Here is a 23,188-nt window from a genome sequence, read left to right as displayed (position 1 = left end):
CATTAAATGGACTATAGCAGAATGGCGACATTGTTGGTGTTGGTCAGTAACCAAGCAGACTGAGGATTATTCAGTTTTCCTTCCTGGTACAGATAATGTGTGAGATGATTCTACTTCTTGCTGTCAGCCAAGGAATAATAAAATATACTAGCAAAGTGTGCATCACATTCCTCTCTAAAGGCTCACCCATCATTGCAACCAGATCAAGGACTTACTCCTTGAAATCTGTTGTTGTAAAGATGACCCATGCGAGAGGTTCATAGTTTTGTGTTACTGCAAGAGGTGGCTTCCCTGGATTAAATTCTGTGGCAACATGAGGCAGCTTTCAACAGAAAGAAACAAATGGGTTCCATTTTATGTATTCTACTGATGCACACGGTCAGATACTCAGCTGGAAGGAATTGATGTAGCTTCATTGACTTCAGTAGTGCTACCCTGATTTATACCAGATTGGAGTTTGGCTCTCCATCTGTATTACACTATTCATGACAGAAACAAACATGTTTACACTATAATATTAGAATTTTATATGCACTTTAATTACAAGAGGGAGAGTAGGTTTTATTTTACAATGCACGTAAATTCATGTAAGTACGTTTTGCCTCATGAATAACTTGACCATTTAATTATATACAGCAAATACCAAATAGTGGCTACAAAATACCATATTACCACAAATTTATCTACATGGATAGTTGTCTTTTATACCAGAAAGCAGGTTACACAGCAATTGCTTCTGCACAGTGTTTCTTTTGTACATTTTAAAGTGCTTTAGCAGCCAACAGAAAATGGAAATAGAGACTACAATTTTATTACATTGATTAGAAAAACATAAATGTTATGGGCTTGGTTTTAAAAAAACAATTTACTTGCAAAATGTAACTTTACTGTTTTTCTTTTTAAAAAAGACCTAAAGTGAGTTCTGTATTTGCTTAAGCTCGTCACAGATTTAACAATAGTGATTCACATTTTATATAGGTCCTTTCATCCTGAAGGATCCCAGAGTGCTATACAAAAAATGAGTACTTGGATGTGTCTGAGATGTTACTGATTGGACAGGTGAAACTGGAGAAACTAGCTCAAAGAGAATTTATAAACACACTGTGCTAGCTCTGAAAAGATTAACAATATACATATATTCACAATGGAATTTACAGAAAAAGCTGCAGTCCCTTTATTGATCCATTTTACCAGCAACAACAACTCAGAGGAACATCAAACCTTTCCAACTGTTATTCCCACTTGCTTCTTCCTGAACAAATGACAAAGCATTCTTTTTATTGGTAAAATATTTTTGTATGTTAAAAGTGGAAAAGGAGGTTAAGGTTTGGGTTTTTGAAGTGAGCATTGAAAAAAGTGAGTAATTTTCCATTAAAATGCTGAAAGGGTCATACTTTTTGAGAAAGTTCTCTGTGTGACACAGGTAGCTTTGATCTCCTTTGTTATTGTAGCTGATTAAGTGATGATTGTTCATATAAAAACCGTGTTGTAACCGATGCAAGAAAACACCATTAGAAAGCACATTTCTAGCTGAAACTGTTCCAAAATATCCCTTGCTGTGTTGTATGCAATTCTGCTTCCATTTATTAGAAAATGACCTCCATTAAGCAGCCTATATTTGTCCATCCCTTGAGTTTTTGCTTCCAACCTAATGCTACTGTAACCATTCAGAGCAAAACTCAGGCCATCTGACCCCACTAATGTCCAGTATTCCCCTTTTAGATAAATGTATATATTCTGGATGAATATGTATATTTGGTACACTGGAGCATGCTAAGCCCCCATTTCATCTGACTCTGCCTGCTATTAGGTTTCATGCTTCTGTAACGAGCCGTGCAGATTTGCTTAGTGGCAAATCACTTTTATGGATTTTAAAAGCAAGCACTTTCCTCCAGGAGGGAAGAAGTGTCTCCTACACATTCCCCACAAACACACCTTGGCACTGGTGTTGTGATTGCTTTGAAGGCTATGCGGCAGGACACCCTCTCATGGCAGTGGTGTGGCTTCAGCTTCCAGAAGTTCCAACTGAAAGGAAAGAAATTGTAAATACCATGAGTAGGTCATTGATTTCCCCTCCCATGTGTTTCTTGCAAATATTTTTTTGGGGTGAATTTACCCAGCATTTGCTGCTACTATCTCACTGTGCAAAGCTAAAGGCAAGAATTTCCTTTCAGTTTACATCAGGAAGGCAGAGGAAACTACCACAAAAATTGTGGTTTGAGCTAGTGATCTGACTCTGATTTCAAAATAAGAGTAGTTCTTCCACTTAAAACCTCTTGCTGGTTCTCAGTAACGTAAGGTGGCAACAATTGTGTTCATTTAATTGTTTACTCACATATTTGAGTGGGCTAGACCCTCAGCTGGTGTGAATCGACATAGTGCCATTGAATTCCACTGAGTTATGTTGATTTACACCAGCTGAGGATCTGGCCCAATATGTTTACAACAGAGGAATTAAAATAGAGAAATGTCTTCTCCATGACATACACTATGTTACCATGTTTAAACTAGAATACATTACATGCCAAGTACATAATGGTGGCAGTTTTCTTTCTGTACGGAGAATCCTATGTGAATTTCATTAGTAGAGAACAACTTTGGTCCCTTCAATGCACTTTTTGCAGTCATTGCTGAAAAGTTAGTGTTCTCTGTGATACATGAGCATCTTCTTCTAAGCTTTTGCTTCCTATTGTGCCAAATACAATCAATTGTCACTCTGCTAAATTAAGAGTTTTAACTTTTCTATAGCTCATCTGTAATAGTCCAAAAGTTCAGTCTGAGACGGGAATTAAATCCCCCGCCCACGAAGCCCCCAATAGCATATCATATGGTAGATAGCTATAGTTTTCTTTGTGATCAGTGCTGCACCTGTGCAGAAGGGCACTACCAACAATTTCAACAGCAAAACCTGCCAGTTTTTCTCTCCTTGAAAGCCATTTATCATTTCTATGCTCTGACAATGGGCTATATTTTTCAGTGTTGTAGCAAGTTGAAATCAAGGTGAAACACCTTCCAAATGAAGTGTTTGTTGCTCAAAAAGTAGAGCTCCTGATTAGACTTAGACCACTGGTTTGGTTGAAACAGGAAAGGAGAAGCTCTCCCTGCACCAGTCACAGAGGAAGAGGTGCTTCAGGGCAGCCCTGCTCACCCAGTGAAACACAGGAGAGGAGCCTCTTACTTTTCTTTTAGCAAGGAGCTGTTTTCTTTAACTCCTGGTTTAAAATAAGATATGACCTGAGGTCAAACCCGAGCTCAAATTTAGGTTTAGCAGTGTCAAAATTTCACAAGCTTTATTTCAGCTCTGTCTGCAACTCTGTGGTGGAAATTCCACTAGCAGCTACTTAGTTAGAAATGGATTATAATCCTCAGATCTGAATATTCCTATGCTTTGGGGAAATCTACATCCAAAAATGAATGTTGTGGCTTAGGCCCATCTCTAACTTTTATCGATCAGTTAAAGCTTTCCATTTTTCATATACTAATGAACATGTGTGTTTCCTGATCATTTAGTTCATTTCACACTTTTAAAAACTAGCTTCAGCAATTGCATGCATTTTTATAAGAAAATCAGTTAGTTCCAGTCCACCGAGTGTCATTTATTCTTGATTTTCTTCATGAGTAGTAAGCCAAACAGATTTGAGAATCACATACATTAGAGAAAAAGCAATGGGCTCATTTCTAGAGCCACTCCATGTACAACAGTTATAGAGCTTCAGAATAGGGCCCAGTTCTAAAGAGCTGCTGAATTTAGCAATAAACATTCACAAAAATGACACTTTTCTGCCAACAAGGTTATTTAGGAGTATTCCATTGGAACCCCCCCCCCCACACACAATGCTTTATAGTAATTGAAGTATGCTATTATTTATAGTGTGGCTATGCCCATTTTTAATAATATAAGGTGCAGTTCTCCCTTAAGATATACAAAGCAGAATTTGATCCACAGCATACTTCTGAGATGGTGCAAAATAATTTAACAGGGGAAAAAAAAGATAGGGGCTACTCTACCTTGCAAACACTGGGCATAATGTAAAGGTGGCATGCTCCGCTCCTGGGAGATGAAGCAACTTGTGTCACTCTTCGGTGGTTCTCCCTGGCTAACTCAAGGGATGGAGCTGATGGGTTCTGAAGTGAGTACTTGTCTAAACCTTCTTGGTTAAGGGAAGCTTGGCACACTTTGATTTTTTTTTTTTTTGACTGTGGGGCTGTATATAAATGTATAAATGCACTTACAGTGATGTATAAGTGATGAAGGAATAAAAAGCAAAGAAGGAATGGAGGGATCCTGAGGAAGTCCCTTTCCCCAAATAAAACTGCTTAATGTTAAAGTACTTTGGACTCTTCTATGAATGACCCAGCATAGGTATGGAGTATAAAGGAAAGGTCAGACACTCAGCTGGTGTAAATGGCATAATAGCTTTTTGTTGAATTTGATGGGACTATTCGGGTTAATATCAGCTAAGAATCTGGTCCAAAGATTTTAAAATCACTTCTTACCCCAGTCAGGTGAACACTATCTGCAGGATTCTGTTTCCTAGGTTAAAATCTGCTTGAATATTTTTCCTGCATCAAGGATGCTAATGATCCTATTGTTACTGAAAAAGACCTTTTTATTATTCTTTTTGGCAGTTGCTGATTATCTTAACAAAGATCAGCTGTTAACAAATTGTGTTGATGATGACTGCTGAATTCTGAAAAGTCCAATTCATTTTGATGGATTCATTTCTAGCTAATTGATTGTCATCGCCACAGTATCTGAGCACCTACTTCAATGAACGCAAGTGAGATACTGCCATCTTTTCGGAACAATTCAATGAATTGTCACTTTCTGACACACAATTCTTTGTCAAATTCCCAAGCAGCTCAAGTCTCAAGCACTTTGGGCTTAATCTTGCTTGGGTTCTCAGTGCCTTCAGTTCTCATTAACTTTAGTGGGAGTTAAGAGCATTCAGTCAGCACTTTGTTACGGTCCTTTGTCTGTTCCACTGAAAATGATATGAATTGTGCTGAGCAGTCTAAGGAATTAGTACTCATACGAAATCCCCTCTAAGGCTTTGTCTACACTAGAAAGGCTTGTTGGTATAGCTATAGTGAGAGTTCTGTCAAACCCTCCTAGTGTACTGTAGATGCCGCTTATACTGGAAACAGAGTGCTTTTGCTGATTAAGGGTCAGTCTACACAAACACTTAATGTTTGCAGCAAGTTGGGGTGTGAATCTACCCAGCACCAGCAGGTTTTGTGCCCTTTTTCTTTTTTATGTGAATTGTAAAGAAGACTCAGAAGATCTTGATAAAGGTTTATTTTTCTGCTTCATTTCTTTGATCACAGGAACGTTACGTTTTTCTTTCCCTGTTTAGCTTGATGTTTCCCGGGGAAGACTCAGATGTGGAATAGAAGCTCTCAGACCTAATTACAGGGGCATGGGTGTTGAATCACAAACAGAAGAGCTTCTTATCCAGCAGTTTGAAAATTGAATTAAATAGGTGTCAATAAAAAAAAAGACAAAACAAACCCCAGAGTTTTAAACAGCTTGAATAAAAATCTCTTCCCCTCTCAATAAATCCAGTTTGATTTCCTTGGTACCTGTGATGCCATAAACCTACTCTTTCTTTAAGGCCAGTCTTCACACACATGTTGTACTGCTTTAATTATACCAGTATAGCTGAAGTGGCACAGACCTCCCCCCCACAACAAGTGTGGACGCACTTATTTTGTCATAAACTTGGCTTGCATTGTAATAACTTATTCTTCTATGGGAAGGGGTTACAAAGCTTCTTTATACTGGCAGAACTGTGCCCACACTGGGGGTTTCACTCGTATAACTACATAGGTTAAAAATATCACACTTCTAACCAACATAGTTGTACTGGTACAAAAACTGTGTGACGACTGGGCCCAGGCTTGCATAGACTGCCAGGAAAAACAGGACCTTTCAGAACTTCTTCATAGACCATAAAGAAGCAAAAAGATTGCACAAATATATTTTCTGCCTTTGAAAATCATCTTTAAAATGGGAGGAGGATAGGGATATCTATTTGGCTTACCACCATGCACTAGTGGTGTGAATAGAAAAGTCTATGATCCTTCATCAGTCATTCACAGAATGTTCAGCAGTTGCAACCATTCTGTAAGTAAGACCATTCGGCTTCTTTCTGTGTGTGTGTGTGTGGGTGTGTGTGCGCAGCCACACACACACACACATGGCCTGATCATGCAAAGTCCTTTTGAGAGCCCCCTACTTCCAAACTTCATTGGGTATTGCGAGCACTTAGCATCTCACTGGATTGGGTTGTGTGTACGTGTACACCAGCTGTAAAGATAAACCAAGCTACCTCCTGATACCTATAAATCAGTAAAGACTGTAACTTCGGAATACATGTCATCTCCAGGAGGGAGGCCTGAATCCAGAGATGACATCTCCACTGCTAGTCATACCTGATGGTTAGTCCTATCCACAGTATTGGCAGTGGAGGCATGATCACGAGTGTTTTGTCGGATGCGGGTGGAGTTTTGTTGCTCGATAGTGGAGGAAGTGGGAATGCAGAATTCTCTGAAACATCTTTTGAAGTTTTCATCTAGAAATGCATAAAGGACTGGATTAAGGCAGCTATTTGTGTATCCTAAAGCGATACAGAAGTGCCAGGAGACTGTTTGGAACGTAGTTTCTGGAATATTGATCAAGGCTTTAATGATGACATAAATGTGGATGGGAGTCCAGCAGACAATGAACACCGCCACCACTACAAGGACCATTCTCGTGATTCTCCTCAGGTTTCTATCCTTCTCTTTGGAGCCAGACAGCATGCGGACACTCTTCAGGCGTAAAATCATCAAGCCATAGCACACGGTAATGATCAGGACTGGCATGATGAAGGCAAAGATGAATACACAGATTTTCAGTAGGTTCTCCCAGTACCAAGCTGGGTGAGAGAACGTAAGAGTGCAGTCAATGGAACCTAAAGTAAAACAAAATTATAGAGAAGAGTGAACAGTTCAGTGTTTAACTTGCTTTGCTTTAGTCTTTTCCTCCCCTCCCCGCGCCCCACAATATTGTACAATGCAATTTTATAAAATGAGTAACTGAAACAAAACAGTTTGAATGGCTGATGCATGTTTGTTTGCAGCCATGCAGGTACTTTACCACAGGTCTGTACATTTCCTGAAGAATGCAGTGTTATTGCTAGAGAGTTGTGACATTTTTGTTTGAAAGCCAAAACCAAAAGATTCTTGCTTTGTTTTTTTTGTCAAAAGGTTCACTTATGGTTTACAAACAAACTTGGGAACAATTTTCAGTTTCAGCATGAAATCTTTTGAAACAGGGCAGTTTAAACAGTGTTTTGTTTTGAGGATTTGGGGGTTAAAAGAACAATGAGGAAGGAGGATGGTTTTCCAGCTGTAGAAAGCAGCATGAAAAAGACACAAAAGCAAGAATGGGAGGAGGGGAGCAACAAGATGAGTGGGTGAAGCAGAGGGAGTGATAGGAGATGAGTTGCAAGCAGGGGATCTCAAAAGTCAGGAGAAGTTTGAATTTTATGCAAAATGAGACAAGACGGCATTGGAGAGATTTGGGGCTCAGTCCTGCAAGGTGCTGACCTGCATGCTATCCTGATCCAGCAAAACACATAGACACATGCTTACACACACTGAAATCAATTGGACCATTGTAACAGGGCAGGCATCTCTCCCTCCCTGGGGTCCCTTGAAAACAGTCTTGGACCACTTCTTTATTGTCAACACCTCTGTTTTCATTTGTTTCCTCCACCAAGCCATCATCAAAATTCCTGTGCAGCACTTTTACCTAGAGTGTCCTTCAATCCTCAGCCCTTTCTCCAGGGAGGAGAAGAAGACAAAGCAATCTCACCAGCCAGCAACCTGGCTTCCCCAGGGCCCTGCTAGCCCTCTCTCCTCCCTTTGCACTTCCTTCTTTTGGTTTTTAACTATCTTATTAGCGGATGGAATAGTTAGCTTCATAGCTTATCAGCCCACAGTCTTCTGCCCCCCAAGTCAGGCACTAACTACTTTCCCCAGAGAAACCCTAAGGATACGTCTATGCAGGGATAAGAAACCTGTAACTGGCCCAGGTCAACTGACTCTGGCTCCCAGGGCTCAGGCTCCAAGCTGAAAAATTGCTGTGGAGACACTGGGCTCGGGCTGGAGCCTGAGCTCTGGGACCGTGCGGCCTGAGCATCTACACAGCAATTTTTCAGCCAAGAGCCCGAGCCCAAGCCAGTTGGCCCAGGCCAATCGCCATTTTTTTAATCCCTGTGTAAACGTATGCAAAGTGACCAGAGTGCTGGCTCAGCTGCTAGCTCCCAGCAGTCTGTCACAGTCACCTGCACGCTCACAAAAAGCACGTGCTTAAGTCCATCCCTAGTTACTACAGTGTTTACATTTGTGCATAAGAGCTGTGTTGACTCAGGCTCAGAGTGGTCAGCACCTTGAAGGTTTGAGGCCTTAAAGAAGTGCATGGATGGCTGAGGGAGGGAAAGGAAGATTAATTTAGCTGCTGATTGTTAGAGTAGAGCGGCAAGAGCCCAGGAGGCTGGAGAGGAGGTGATTATACCAGTCTTATTAAACATGGATAATAATATACACATTCAGAAACATAACTCGCTGGCTGAAATGATCAGGTAAGATGTCATCAATCAGATCAAATGTGATAAATATTTCCACTGAATGTTGGGAGTGAAGGTGATTTTGTGTGTTTATATGAAATCCCAAATGGTAGAACTCAAGAGATTCCCATAAATATTTTTGAGAGTGTTTTCTTTGCAATTTAATGTATTTAACACACATGAAATGTATTGGCTAGGCAGTTCTTTTTCTGTTATCCACATAAAGACAGCAGTTGCAATGCAAGATTTTCCACACTGCCCTCAAACCATAAAATGGGTATCTCCACATCTGTGGATTTTTCAGATTTCCCTCTCATTTGTATTATTGCTGCACTTGGAGTTCTTAATCTGCGTTTCTACATGTGTGTTTAAATTATCTTAACCATGACAACTCATCTTTTTAACTCTAAATTGTGACAATCATAGTGGCTACTCATGTTCCAGTGTGAAGTTCCTTTCTTTTGTTTGCTCTTTGGCTGGTAGCCACAACTCCCAAATGTCAAGCCGTAGAAGATACTTCTGCTCCACAGCATCAATATCTTAGCTCTCGTATCTTGTTGGCTTTTCTTTTTTAGTCCTGGATCTACTTCTGCGTTTGCTAGAATTATTATGCAGATGAGTTTTCTACATGGCTCTGGTGTTATTCTGGGTAATATTTCCTGTTAATGTGCTCGTTAAAAAGAAATTCTGAAATGCTAATATGTTATTATATTCTGGCATATGAGGGAAATGTAATGTTTTATATTATGGTGAATGTAAATCACTAGGTGAGTGTGCTTGATTACAAAAATAAGTTCTGTAATAAAAAAGGAATATTTTTATAAAGGCAGAATAGGCAAAATCTGAGTTGCATTGTAGGTGCTTTATATGTCATAGGAGAACTTTATTTACAGCATTTCTGTGCATCTAATATATGTATGTGTATGTGTGTGTGTGCACACACATACATACAACGAGAACAAAGCTCTTTAGTGATCTAAGCCAAAGTTCTCAAATATTTAAAGAGGGGAAGTGACATACAATGCCTTCCATATATAATATACACAAACAAGTTGTGCACACAGCTATTACCGTAATGCAAGTTAACATAACACCTTACAGTTTCCGTATGAGGAGAGATTAATAAGACTGGGACTTTTCAGCTTGGAAAAGAGATGGCTAAGGGGAGATAAGTTTGAGGTCTGTAAAATCATGGTTGCTGTAGAGAAAGTAGATAAGGAAGTGTTATTTACTACTTCTCATAGTACAAGAACTAGGGTCACCAAATGAAATTAATAGGCAGCAAGTTTAAAACAAATAAAAGGAGGTATTTCTTTACAGTCAACCTGTGGAACTCCTTGCCAGAGGATATTGTGAAGGACAAGACCATAACAGAGTTCAAAAAAGAAATAGATAAGTTCATGGAGGATAGGTCCATCAATGGCTATTAGCCAGGATGGGCAGGAATGGTATTCCTAGCCTCTGTTTGCCAGAAGCTGGGAATGAGCGACAGGGGATGGATCACTTGATGATTACCTGTTCTGTTCATTCCCTCTGGGGCACCTGGCACTGGCCACTGTCAGAGGACAGGATACTGGTCTTTGGTCTGACACAGTAGGGCCATCCTTACGTTCTTAAACCATATCTTCAGATTGTGTGCAGTATCACTAAGCTAACTCATGCTCTTGTCTCTGTAATCCTATTCTTTCTATCATCCTTCCGCTGTCCTACCCCCCTCCCCGGGTCATATTTTTACTTGGAACTTGATTGGCTATCTGGGACTCCTGAACCCCATGAGGAGTTCCAATAAAGTCAGTGTGGGGAAATCTGTTTGCAGGATTAGACTGTAAATGCTTTGGTTTGTACTAGTGGTGCCCTGCACACTTTTTGATAGTTAAGGCTTGATCCGGTGCATTAAGGCTCTTTCCTTTGAAATCAATGGGAACTTTGTTACTAGCTTCAGTTGGCTCAGGATCAGATCCTAGGTCAATGAGTGTCTTTCCACTGATTTCCTTGGGCTTTGGATGAGGCTCTTAATAGGTCAATAATAATTTTTTTTACATGAAAACTGGAAGCATATTTTAAGAAACAAAAGCTCTTGAAAGTATGTTCCTTACTTGTCAACTATAGTTTGTGTACATTTCATGACGTGACAGGCTTCATCTACATATGTGTTCATCTGCAGTACTTGGTGTATATTTTGTAAATATAGATTTTTGTTTTTTGGAGGGGCAGAGTAGATGTGGAGGATAAGACTTAAAACCATAAGTCTGGGGACCTTATGGTTTTAAGTGAGCATTTAAACATTCAGTTTAACTCAACCCCAGTTATGAAAGTCAGACTCACCGTGCCTGTATTTTGTGGTTGCCATGAACATAACTGGCAGACCTATGGTTGAAGAAAGAATCCAGTTGCAGACATTGACAATTTTGGCATTTCTGGGAGTGCGAAAATCAAGAGCCTTGACTGGGTGGCAAACAGCTATGTAGCGATCCACACTCATGGTGCAGAGTGTAAAGATACTTGTGAACATATTGTAGTAGTCTATGGATATAACGATCTTACAAAGGATTGTACCAAATGGCCATGTTCCCATCAAGTAATTCACACTCTGGAATGGCAGAGTACTTGTTGCTAGGGCATCTGCCAGGGCAAGGTTGAAAATATATATATTGGTGGCAGTCTTCATTTTGGTGTACCTAGAAAAATCAGCAAAGTGGGTGAATGAACACAGCTATCAGTATTAATCAATAAAATCAATACCAGTGACTTACCTGTAGGAAGCAACTGTGAAACAACAGTATTGGCTTTGAGATTATCAGAGACACATTTTATAATTAATTTTATTTAATCAAGAAACTGTCTAATGCACAGGCTTCAAATGAAATATTTTTACACACCTCCATGAATGTTTGTAAAACAAAATGAAGTATTGCTCTAATAAGTGACAATGCAATCTAGGAGAAAATTTGCAGAAGAACCATTATGGCTGAAGCAGAATTGAGACAAAAACTGATTCAACAAATATTTTTAGTATCCACTGGGCACTACACTAGATGAAAAGAACTGCTGTATCTACTAAGTATTGGAATTGCAGTATATAAAAGTGGAGACCTAAATCATATATATTGTGGCATTGCAATGGTTCAGATTCTTGGTGAAGAAGTAAACAAAGAGAAATGTCCAATATGTCTAAAAATCCAATTTTATTTTAAAAGTTTTTGGCTTGCTACTAATTTTAGGAAAGTTATATTTAAAACTTACAATATTACATAACAAATTTACTATAATTATGTTACAACAGTGGAAAATGTAAGACGATCTCATATCCTGACCTGGTATATTGGTCTGAGTGACTTACATAATTAGGAAAAATTGAATGAGAAAAGAGCTGCTGTTAATATAAGAACTAACTCTTTAGAAGTGTACACTTAGTAACCAGCTTTAAAAATCAATCAGTTAGTTTTAAATCTACCAAGTACCTTTCAATCACAGCTGAACAAGTAGGTTTTTGTTGTTGTTGTTAATTTAAATCTTAATTTGAGTTAGGCCTGGCCTGCACCTCAAATGTAGGTTCACCTAGCTACGTTGCTTAAGGCTGCAACAAATGTTGTGCCCTATATGACATAAGTAGGCTGACCTAATCCCGTAGACACAGCTAGGTCGATGGACAGAAGGATTCTTCTTCCACCTAGCTCCAGTCTCTCTAGTGGGTGGATTTACAGGGACGGTAAAACCCCTTCTGTTGCTGTAGCAAGTGTCTATGCTATAACTCTCCAGCGGCATCGCTGCAGTGCTACAACTGTGCTCCTGTAGTGCTTGTAGCATAGATAGACCCTTAATATTGCTCTGAGTGGTGCATTAACTTCCCCTTTTGTTTCATTAACCTTTGTGAACATCCTACAGTGTAGTATTCCCTAAGCCATTTGATACTGCATGAGGTCGTTGAGTTTAAAAGATTTGCAGTGGTAAAATGAAACTTTCTCTCACAAAGTAAGTTTCAGGCCATTCTGCTCGGGAATTCTGATTGCTTCCTAGGTTGCTAAGCACATTGGTTGTCCTGTTCTCAGTGGATCAGATGATCTTTTTTTAAATTAAACTCCTTTGTGGTCCCACAAAATAACATATAAAGTGCCTTACCAAACAGAAAATGTCTTTACATTTTAAGGACTGATTTGTAAAAGAAACAAATTACTAAAGATCTTTTTAGGAGGCCCTCTGGGGAAAGACGTAAAAGGTGTAAAGGAAGATATTCTGTGTTTCTTTCTCTTGCCTTGCTCTGTTTAGGAGTTTTACTGAACAGCTGCTGGTTGTAAGGAATTGGTGGCCACCATTAACTAGTGAAGGCAGATTTGTACAACCTAAACATGGTTTCAAGAACTTTGTTTAAAACTTCTGATCTAGCAGAATATCTGAAGCAGCTACTCATCTCCTAATTTTCTCATTTTATAGCACTGTATATGTACAGCCATAAGCAACCTACATTTAATGTTTTTGTTTTTTTTATAGTTTTCTCATAGTTTAAAACTAAAACAGCAAGCGGTTGGTATCATACTCATTTTGCTTTTTTGGGGAAATTATGATACATAGTTATGTATCTAAATTATAAACCAAAGCACAGAATGAATTCTGCAACAATAAAGTACCCAGGCTGCTCATTCTACTGCTACTCCCCACACTGCCAGGACAGAAGGGTTAGTACATAGGTTACTCAACAAACATCAAGGTGATCAGAGAGAGACGTAGGTTCTGTGCGAGGTTCTCAGAGTACCCTGTGGAGACTTCTTTCCTGTGGAGAGGTACTTAGAAGAAGCTGCTGTGATCCTAAGAGATACTGAAACTGTTGGGGGAGATTCCATGTAGGAGAGATTCAGAAAAAGCCAGAGCTATCAAAACAACAGATAGGGAGGAGGGAGAAAAAATTGGCTGGTAGGTGATGGTTTGCTGGAGGGAAAGGGTTAATATGGGCCTGAGAGCCAGTTAACCAGCCTGTTTGCGCCAGAGGGTGGGCCAGGCCTAACTGGAAATAAATCTCAGGTGGGGGAAAATAGAGCTTGTTGCCATAAAGAGGTGGGTGAACCCAGCTGAAGGAAGAAGACTCACAGGAATGAAAGTGGGAAGTGTGCATGTGTACTCACTTGTGTATGTATGTATGTGCTTGTGTGCGCTCTCTCTCTTGCAAGCAGCCTGAAAGAAGGCTGAAATGGAGGAAGGAGAGCAAACAAGCTACTCCAAAGATGAGCTGGAGACAAGGGTTTTGCCCACATGCTCAGGGTTCAGCTGATGACCATATTTGGGGTCGGGAAGGAATTTTCCTCCAGGGCAGATTGGAAGAGGCCATGGGGGTTTGTCCCCTTCCTCTGCAGCATGCGGCACCGGTCACTTGCTGGAGGATTCTCTGCACCTTGAAGTCTTTAAACCATGATTTGAGGACTTCAATAGCTCAGACATAGGTGAGAGGTTTATTGCAGGAGTGGGTGGGTGAGATTCTATGGCCTGCATTGGCAGGAGGTCAGACTAGATGATCATAATGGTCCCTTCTGACCTTAATATCTATGAATCTATGAAACTGTAGTCTCCATGAATCCCTGAGTGAGGGGAGGAGTGTGCCAGCCCCTGAACAGTAGGGTTGTTGAGGGAACAGGAGCCTGAGGCTTGGGATAGGGACAAACTGTAGCAGATTAAAGCTACTTGTGAGGAAGAGGTGGCTTGCTGAGCCCAACTGAGCTGAAGGTTTGGTTTTCTGTTTATTTTTTGTTGGACTTTGGCAAAGGAAGGCAAAGGCTGTCAGGGGTGCAGCTCTACAAAGGGGTTTGGCTGAGGGCCAAGGCACTTCTACAGCCATGGTACCTCAAAGGATGGGGGGGGGGGGTGGAAATTGAGGTAGCACTGCTGCAATGCCACATCTGGCCATGACGGGGCATGCTGGGACAACAACATGCCACACCACATAAAAGGGCTTTTCTACACTTAAATGCTGCAGCTGCACTGCTGTAGTGCTTCAGTGAAGAAATTGGCTATGATGTCATTTTGGGAGTTTCTTTTCAGGAAGAAGGTTCTTATGAAACTGTTAGGCTGCTGTTGTGCTCATTGAAATAAGGGGGCAGGCAAACCAGCCATTAGGAAATGTGCAGGAAAGACCCGTATACAAATAATGGACACGGTTCCTACAAATCTCTCTCTGCTGTGCTCGGGGACATTAAATTATCTCCCCAAACTAACACCCTCTGTGCACAAATGACGTGTTAAAACAAATGAGGACTTATTACGTTCAGATGGATGCATGCATTAAACTAGTTTATGCAGTTGAGGTCTCCTTGAATGGGCTTCAGAAGATTAAAATGCATGAAATACACCAAGCTGAACTAATTTAAATTAGCATTTATTTTCATGGCTGCTCTGATTAATCTTGTATACATGCCTAGATAATGTATCCCCCCTAATAAAGCAATAATTAGCAACAACATGTTTTCTTTTGGGGCTTTTACCATTGTTAGTTCATGGCACTTTAACACAAGTTGTACAACTTACTGAAGTTGCTGTTCCTTTGCTTACTGAAAGGAACTGCAAGGAATCGTTCTGTTCAGAGGTATTAGATGAGCGTTAGTTAGCACATGCTTTTTATATTGATACGTACAGCAAACCTTGCAGCACAATGGCGTGGCAGCAGCAGTGCTCTGTGTTATACTGTTAAAGAGCTGGATTAGGAAATAGACACTTCTCCAGGCCAGTCTTGTCCAGCAACTTAGTTTTGTACCTGACTGTATGAGGATATGTGCTACAGGTCCCCAAACCATACAATAAGCACAGTATTTGTGGCCTATCGTGGGCTCAGGGCCCAGTTCCGCATGGTCCATAGTGAGTCATTGAATAACAAATAATTTCAGTTCTCACTGGGCCCAGCACAAATACTGTTCAGAAATATTTTTACAAGCATCTGTCCGTTCTGCTGCCCCCCCCCTCCCCCCGGCAGGAACTAGTGTCATTAAGAGCCTATTGAAAATGAAAGTTTGAACTCTAAAAATGCACACTCAAGTGGGTGAGGGTAAAGTCAGGTGAGGCCTGGGATGTGAGGAGAAACAGAGTCTCTGTGCCAAGGAAAGGGAGTGACATGGGCTTTCCATGTCATGGCTGCCTGGGTGTATTGGCATGCTGAAGCAGCAGTTTAGAAGGAGCTCAGTGTCTCTGCATTGGTGCTTGATGGGCTTTGTATAGCACTGTTGCTTTTGGGCTCTGAGGAAGTGAGGCAGAAGTACCAGGGCGAGCCCTTCAAATACCACTATAGTGGCAAAGAGACACTGGGCTTCCTCGCTCTGGGCCTCTCACACAGACATTGCCTCTGCACACAGGCTTCTCCACTCCAGCTAAACCCAGCCCCTGCCTCCCTAAAACTTGTACCCCTCATGCTCCCTGCCTGACTCACCAGCTCCTGCCATACCCCTTACTGCCAGGACTGCTTCCCTGTCTCACCAGGGGCATGTACAGAACACAGCTGGGGAGTTGGGAAGAGCTGGTTGAAATAGCATTTTGACAAAAGCTGAAAATGGACGTAGCTGAGAGACCTGAGCGGTTTCATCAACTTATCCTGACCCAACCCAGTTAGATGATGATGAGGAAGGGGGTTAACTAGCTATGTGTCTAATTATAAGAGTTCAAAAATGGCGTGTGTGTGTGTGTGAGAGAGAGAAGAATGTACCTCTGGGTTTTAGGGACTATGATTATTTAATTAGAGGAATCCAAAGAAGTGTGGCGGTGGTGAATGGGGGGGAAGAGAGAGTCAGGACAAATTTCAAAAGGGAGATTTAAATGTTTGTTCTGCAAAAGTTTAATAGATATGCAGCCACTTCTGGGATGGAAGGAGACAATTTGCTGGACCGCATCGGTTAGGAGAAAGACACATTTTGAATAGGATGTTGAGCCAAACTGCTGTTCTAACAAAATGGACCATGCAATCCTTATGATCCAGGCCAAGCTGTCAAGACCTCTGTTTTGTGTCTAGCTTTTAAATTTGCTAACCATAATCTAGGAAGCACGTGTAAATGCAGGGACAATAGTTGGTTTCTACTTAATACTTACAAAAGTGATAAATGCTGTATGGAGGCCAGGAAAACCGCACTGATTTTTAGATAACTACACAATATGTATAATACAGTCCAAATGCCTTCTTTGGAAATATGGAACTTATTTGTTTTCCACTACCTGCTCTGTAATTCAGTCATGAGCCAGGGAGCATCACAGAGAGGAAAGAGTTGCCAAGACATACGTGCAGCCGAGTGTTGGGAGGGTATACCAGAACTGAGATCACGCTGAACAGTTATAGTTCTTGCTGTGCTCAGCATGGAATGAAGTAGTGCCACCAAATAATCCAATTTCTGGCTTTACTGTTGGAGGCAACCCCCTTCTCTCCTTACATAACTGCTAGATGATGTGCAGCTTCCCAAAGGAATTTCTGCAGAGGCATTTGAAAAGATATACAGTAGATCTGAATGTAGAATGTACTGGACCAGAGCATAGCTCCTATATTCAGGGCTTTGGAGCTGTGCTCCGGCTCCGCTCCAGCCCCAGGCAAAAACCTGTAGCTCCACTGCTCCGGAGCTGCTCCGCGGGCTCCGCTCCAAAGCCCTGCCTATATTGGTGGAGGTCAACTGGTTAGGTTAGTTTAGACCAGTCTTTGTCCACCCAACTCCTCCCTCCCATTACTTTGGTCTTTTATTCTGTGGATTCCCCTCCCCACAATGTCCTTTCTTCACCTCATTCTTTCCCCTGGACTCTATTCCCCTTCCCCAAGGTGTCTCTTCCCCTAAATTTTCTTTCTTCCTCCAAGTCTCTGCCCTCCGAGCTACTCTCCTCCCATACTAGAGGGTGCAATGAGAGGAGGAGAAGCATCTCTAGGAGACAAGAGCAATGCTAACCCCCACCCTGAATTCAAAGAACACCTGCAGGATAGGAGAAGGAAGTAGCTTCAAAAGACTAAAATTTACTTTGGAGAAGCCTGTGTGTTCACTGCCCTTTCTCACGCATTCAGGGCCAATTAGCAGCTTCAGCAGCAACCCAGCTTCTGGAAAGGAGGGCATGAAAGCTGAGGTAATTGTTGGTTCCAGTTGATTTTTAGCACCTGCCACAGCTCTTGTAGGGAATGATGTGACACCCATTTGCATGTCTCACTGGGGGTGTCTGACTCATTCAGGTTTTTAACTAATTGTTTTAATATGTTTGGCCTTGGGATCAAGCTGCCCATTAATTCACTAAAAGAAAAGGAGTACTTGTGCCACCTTGATTTTCATACACATTGTAAGGAGAGTGGTCACTTTGGATAAGCTATTACCAGCAGGAGAGTGAGTTTGTGTGTGTGGTTTTTGGAAAAAAAAGGGGGGGGGGTGTGAGAAAACCTGGATTTGTGCTGGAAATGGCCCAACTTGATTATCATACACATTGTAAGGAGAGTGATCACTTTAGATAAGCTATTACCAGCAGGAGAGTGGGGTGGGAGGAGGTATTGTTTCATGTTCTCTGTGTATATAATGTCTTCTGCAGTTTCTACAGTATGCATCCGATGAAGTGAGCTGTAGCTCATGAAAGCTTATGCTCAAATAAATTGGTTAGTCTCTAAGGTGCCACAAGTACTCCTTTTCTTTTTGCGAATACAGACTAACACGGCTGTTACTCTGAAACCTGTCATTAATTCACTAGTTGCTTTTTTTTAATGGCTCCTCTCCCCCTACCTCCCATCACTTGCTCCCAATGGAGGGACCTCTCACATTTTGTCCATGACTTATTATGCATTATTTACTGATATTAGTCCTCCCCCAGATGGAACAAAAAGCTTTTTTCTTCTCAAAGAACGGCAGTTTGTCTCCATTCAGAGAGGAAATCTTATCTGCCAGCTGAGGCAACATTTTCTGCTTTGACTGCAAAGACTAGCAGTCAGAGAGTAAGGAATTTATTTTAGCTAGCATGTGCCATTGCTGCAAAGCTTATATAATGTAATTATTTTATCACTGTTTTTATCTCATGATTTTATTTCCTCTTTTTTATTGCACATATATGTATGGAAATAGCCCTAGCAGGAGCCTGCACTAAATAAAAACAATCTGATAATGTGGTGTTTCTTTATTACAATACATCTCTAAAAGCAAGAGAACCGCCAGGGGAAAAAAATTCTTTGTTTTTTTATGTTTCAGTGCAAAAAAATTCTTATTGTCTTAATCCTCCTCTTTTCCCAGACTTGCAATGAAGAGCAATTTCATTTTAAAAAGAAATTACTGTAAAGTGAATGCTCTGATACACAAACTAATAAACAGTAAGAACATTTGGAGCCCTATCAACTCTAGTGTAAATGGGTGAAACTTCCCTGCAGTCAAAAGTGTTTAGACTGTTGAACTTCCCTGCAGTCAAAGGAGGTAAGACTGTCAAACCACCTTTAACTCAGTCCCATTATGACTAGGTAGTATGACACAAGGTGGGTCTCCAGTAGTAACTGTTGCTCCCATACGAGCTGTGTAATACACCACTGAGAAAAGATGAATGTTGCTAATACATACTTCAACTACTCACCTTCCCTCCCTCCCCCATGCTTCCAGTGAAACATATTTTTGAGAAAAATCAGTGGTTGCACCCATAATAACAAATACAACATTTGCAGGAATACTCCACAGGACCTGTGTGCATATAAGCAATGCGTCATGGCTGCTAGGAAATTTTTTAATTAAAAATTATTTAATAATATTTTAAACACCAATCAAACATGGATCAAAACAAAATGCTTCCCTTTTGTCTAAAAGAACCCTTTTGTTTGCCCTAAAACAATTCAGTTTTTCTGACTTGTCAATTTGCCAAGAATTTTTAAAAAATTCTGATCTTGATAGCTGAACTTGATGTCTCAATGTCTTCCCATTAATTATAATGGTCCACCATTGACTTTTCCTGGGCTGGACAAGGGATGGGTAGTTGTTGAAGCTGGTTTCCTGTAAACAACTGGCTTGGGAGGTGCCCCTCCCTGCTGTGAGGTATAGCTGAAGCTGTACTGGTTAGGAGTAGTTTTCTACAGATTCATAATCACAATATATAATACATATCTCAGAATCACCATCAAGTTCAGAACATCACAAGCTTTCATAAAAGGCCTTACTCTTTTGTAGTACAATAATACAGTATGCAATCAGTTGGTTTAACTGCTCAATTTGGGGGTGGAAGTAAACCTGTTCTCCCCCTGTGCTGTGTGGACCCTGATTGACACAGTCATGATCAGACAGCACACTGGACTAGATGAATTATTGGTTTGAACTCAGAAGGAAATTTCCATATGAATCATGGTCCATAAAAATAGAATCATTCTGCATTTAACAGCTAATTACTTCATGCGTCCTGGGCTAAATCCTGTCCTTAGGCTTAACAGGGTAAATTCTGAGTAATCCTTCTGGAACAAATTGATTTACTACAAATTTCCATTAGCGGAGGTAAGAGCAGAATTTGGCTCAATAATAACTCTAATTTATTAGTTGAGAACAACATGTAGCAAAGTGGAGTGACTTTGGCTTTGTAATATATGGGTCAAAACTGGTAATCAGATGTGCATGCAGCTTCATGGATATAATTTGGTTCTTAGCTTTTAAGGAAAATCGGCAAACTCATCACTCTGAGTTGTATGTGAAGTGATTACAAATGCCTTAAATCACTTAGTATGATATTTGCAAGACAAATAACTTTAGATGATAAATGTTGATCTCATCCTGTCAGTGTTATCTGACCACAATTGTTATCATTAACATGAAGTTGCAGGATTTTTACACAGTTGCATCTAATGAGAAAGCTAAATAAAGCTAATTCGCACAGCCCAAAGTAAGATATGGGGCACAGATGTATTGCCCTGGGGGTGGTCTGGGAGGCATTGTTCTTCAGGGACATTCCTCAGAAGCACAGTTCTTCCTGGAGTTCGTGTGTTGCATGGTGTGGTAATTTGTGTAACACTCCTTTTATGAGACGCAACATTCTCTCCACCCAGTATTTCCTTTAAGGTATGATATCGTAACGTGCGTTGCACCAAATCATCCAGGGGTGTAGCAGAGGTATTAGATAACCTCACAGGATTGACCTCTAAATGGTAACAACAACTTTTGATCAGTGGCAGTCTGAACTAGACTTAAATAAGACGATAGCTTATGTGGACCATTACCAATCCCCCGAGGCACCCAATTTATCCTAAATGTGATATATCAATGTAAAAAATGTTAATATAGATTTTGTTAACGAGGCTGAATAAAGGCAGAGAAAAGAGCATTTGAGTCATGTTCATCCTTTGTTCAAGTCCTAATAAAATAAATACAAAGGTATAAATGCTTTTCGTCAATTTGGTTCCCTTGATCTCTAGGGGGAAAATGGCCTGATAGTCAAAGATTTACCAAGCTGTAGAGATTACACAGGCTAAATTTCAACCACAGGATGGTATGCAAACACAGACACTTGTCTTTCTGTAAATATAAAATATATGGATTGATAGACTGATAGCTACAATTGTGTTCAGGTTATTTAACATGAAATACCAGGTGGTATTTTCTCATAACTGTTCAATAACTTCATAGTAATAATGCTAGCCATATGGACTTTAATGCAACATATAACGGGTGCATTTTTCATATCATCACTGGGCTAACTGTTACTCAGGAACTGTGATGGTTTGAATTCTCAAAACATGCACTATTTTCTTCTCAGTTAGCCTATTTTTGATAGAAACAAAAATCACCCTCCACCCAACCCACAAATACTGAAAATGTGTTCTACATTAATTGCTATTTACCATTTATCTAACCTCCTAAGTGTGCTCGGTTTCTCTAAGAACATAGAAATGTCATGATCCGTGACCCAAAGAGTTTACAATCTAAGGGCTTACATTGTACTGACCTTGCTTATTTTGAATACCTTGGGGATAATGTAAACACGTGTGTCTGGATCTAAATAAAGAAGGGTTACAAACAGAGTTAATGACAAACTTAGGAGGGGTAAGTCAGAGGCCAGGGAGAATAATAATACAAAAGTAAGAATGTGTGGTACAGACCATGATATACCCGCCTCTTACTCCTCAATGTGTATACAAAGTAAAAAAAAAGAAAAATTTGGATCTAAAATATTTCCAACCAGCCCATGAATATTGATAAAATTTCCTTTACAATAATTTTTGTCTGGTTATTCAACCTATGCCTGGTCCAAACAGTTCCCATCTTAAGCTATGGCTACACTATATACCGTGCCCCTGTAAGATCCGTAGCCACTCTATGCTGGTGGAAGAGCATAATTAATCCACCCCCAGTGAGTGGCAGTAGCTATGTCAGCAAGAGACTTTGTCCACACCTGCACTTTTGTCAGTGAAACGTATGTTTTTTCACACCCCTGACTGACAAAAGTTTTGCCAACAGAAATGCTAGTGTTGACAAAGTCTTAGAATGCCTTAATTCGTAATCCCTTGCTATCTGTCAGTTTTGGCCCCTATTCTTCCCTGTGAATAATGACTAAAGCTTTAAATCTTGTCAGAGAAAGAGTTGTTGAGTCTTCTTCCATCACACGCACAGCATCCTCCGTCACCTTCACTGACCTCCTATCTATATCAAAATTCAGTCCAAAACTACCTTTCTTGGGCCCAGTCACCCCATTCCCTTGTGCAAAGCACACAAAGGAATGAAAAGGTATAAATTGGTATGAAACAAAGGGTAATTCATACCAAATCAGCAGCACTGGCATGCTATCCCTGCACAATTGTAGTGCCAACAGTACAGGATGTCTGCAGCACTCCATTCTTGTGCAGCTTCAAGACAGTGAGCAAGTAAAAATTAGAGTTGGAAGAAATATTTTTGACAAAGTGTCATTGTGTCAAAGCTGAAACACATGAGAGAGAGACTTTCTCATACTCTATAGCCTTCTGATCACTGATTTGCACTGACTTGAGAGAGTCCCAGGTTCAAGTCCTTGATTCACAGCAGAGTCAAGGAACTTGAAGCAGGATCTCCCACAGCCCAGCCAGTGCTCTACCCAGCAAGCTATAGAACATGAGAGTTGCTCTCTGTGGTCTGAAGTATCCAGCGAGCCATGGACTCAAAACACCTTCCTGACCAGAAAACCTCATGTTTCAATCTGAAAACAGACATTTCAACACAATTCTATTTTTCATAAAAACATTCAAAAGGTTTTGGTTTTGTGCTAGTGTGGATCAAAAATTTTGAAAGCTGCCACAAACCAGAATTGTCCTCCAGACAGCTCTCATAAAATACTAGTATAGTCTTAAAGGAAAAGCTTAAGAAAGTCAGTACCCTGGTACGACTACTAAAACTAACAAATAATTCAGGCTGTCAAACCATTAAAAAAATTAATCACGCTTTATCGCAGTTTTAATCGCACTGTTAAACAACAATAGAATAACAATTTAAATGTATTATAAATATTTTGGATGTTTTTCTACATTTTCAAACATATTGATTTCAATTACAATGCAGAAAACAAAGTGTAGAGTGCTCACTTTACATTATTATTTTTATTACAAATATTTGCACTTTAAAAAGATAAATAATAGTGCAATCTACAAGTCAAAGCATGAAAGGGCATATGAA

The 23,188-nt window shown here is 40.3% G+C and overlaps 1 protein-coding gene across 4 annotated transcripts in view; it reads right to left on the bottom strand.

Annotated features, from left to right (window-relative positions):
• Nucleotides 1-536: 536 nt before the first annotated feature.
• The window catches only part of OPRM1 (opioid receptor mu 1), a 32,576-nt gene continuing 9,924 nt past the window's right edge, over nucleotides 537-23,188 (bottom strand). For 3 of the 4 annotated variants that reach the window (XM_084625156.1, XM_084625158.1, XM_084625157.1), the window contains exons 2-4: nucleotides 10,941-11,293; nucleotides 6,436-6,956; nucleotides 537-2,025 (exon numbers count right to left, since the gene is read on the bottom strand). In XM_084625156.1, the coding sequence (XP_084481282.1) occupies nucleotides 1,987-2,025; nucleotides 6,436-6,956; nucleotides 10,941-11,293 (913 nt within the window). In that variant the 3' untranslated portion in view covers nucleotides 537-1,986. The remainder of the gene's footprint in view (nucleotides 2,026-6,435; nucleotides 6,957-10,940; nucleotides 11,294-23,188) is intronic. The other variant, XM_084625159.1, reaches the window with a different exon arrangement.

Source organism: Lepidochelys olivacea (genome assembly GCF_965140295.1).
Source record: "Lepidochelys olivacea isolate rLepOli2 genome assembly, chromosome: 3".
Taxonomy (NCBI): Eukaryota; Metazoa; Chordata; order Testudines; family Cheloniidae; genus Lepidochelys; species Lepidochelys olivacea.
Note: the sequence above shows the minus strand (reverse complement) of the source record. Positions and strands in the feature narration are given on the sequence as shown.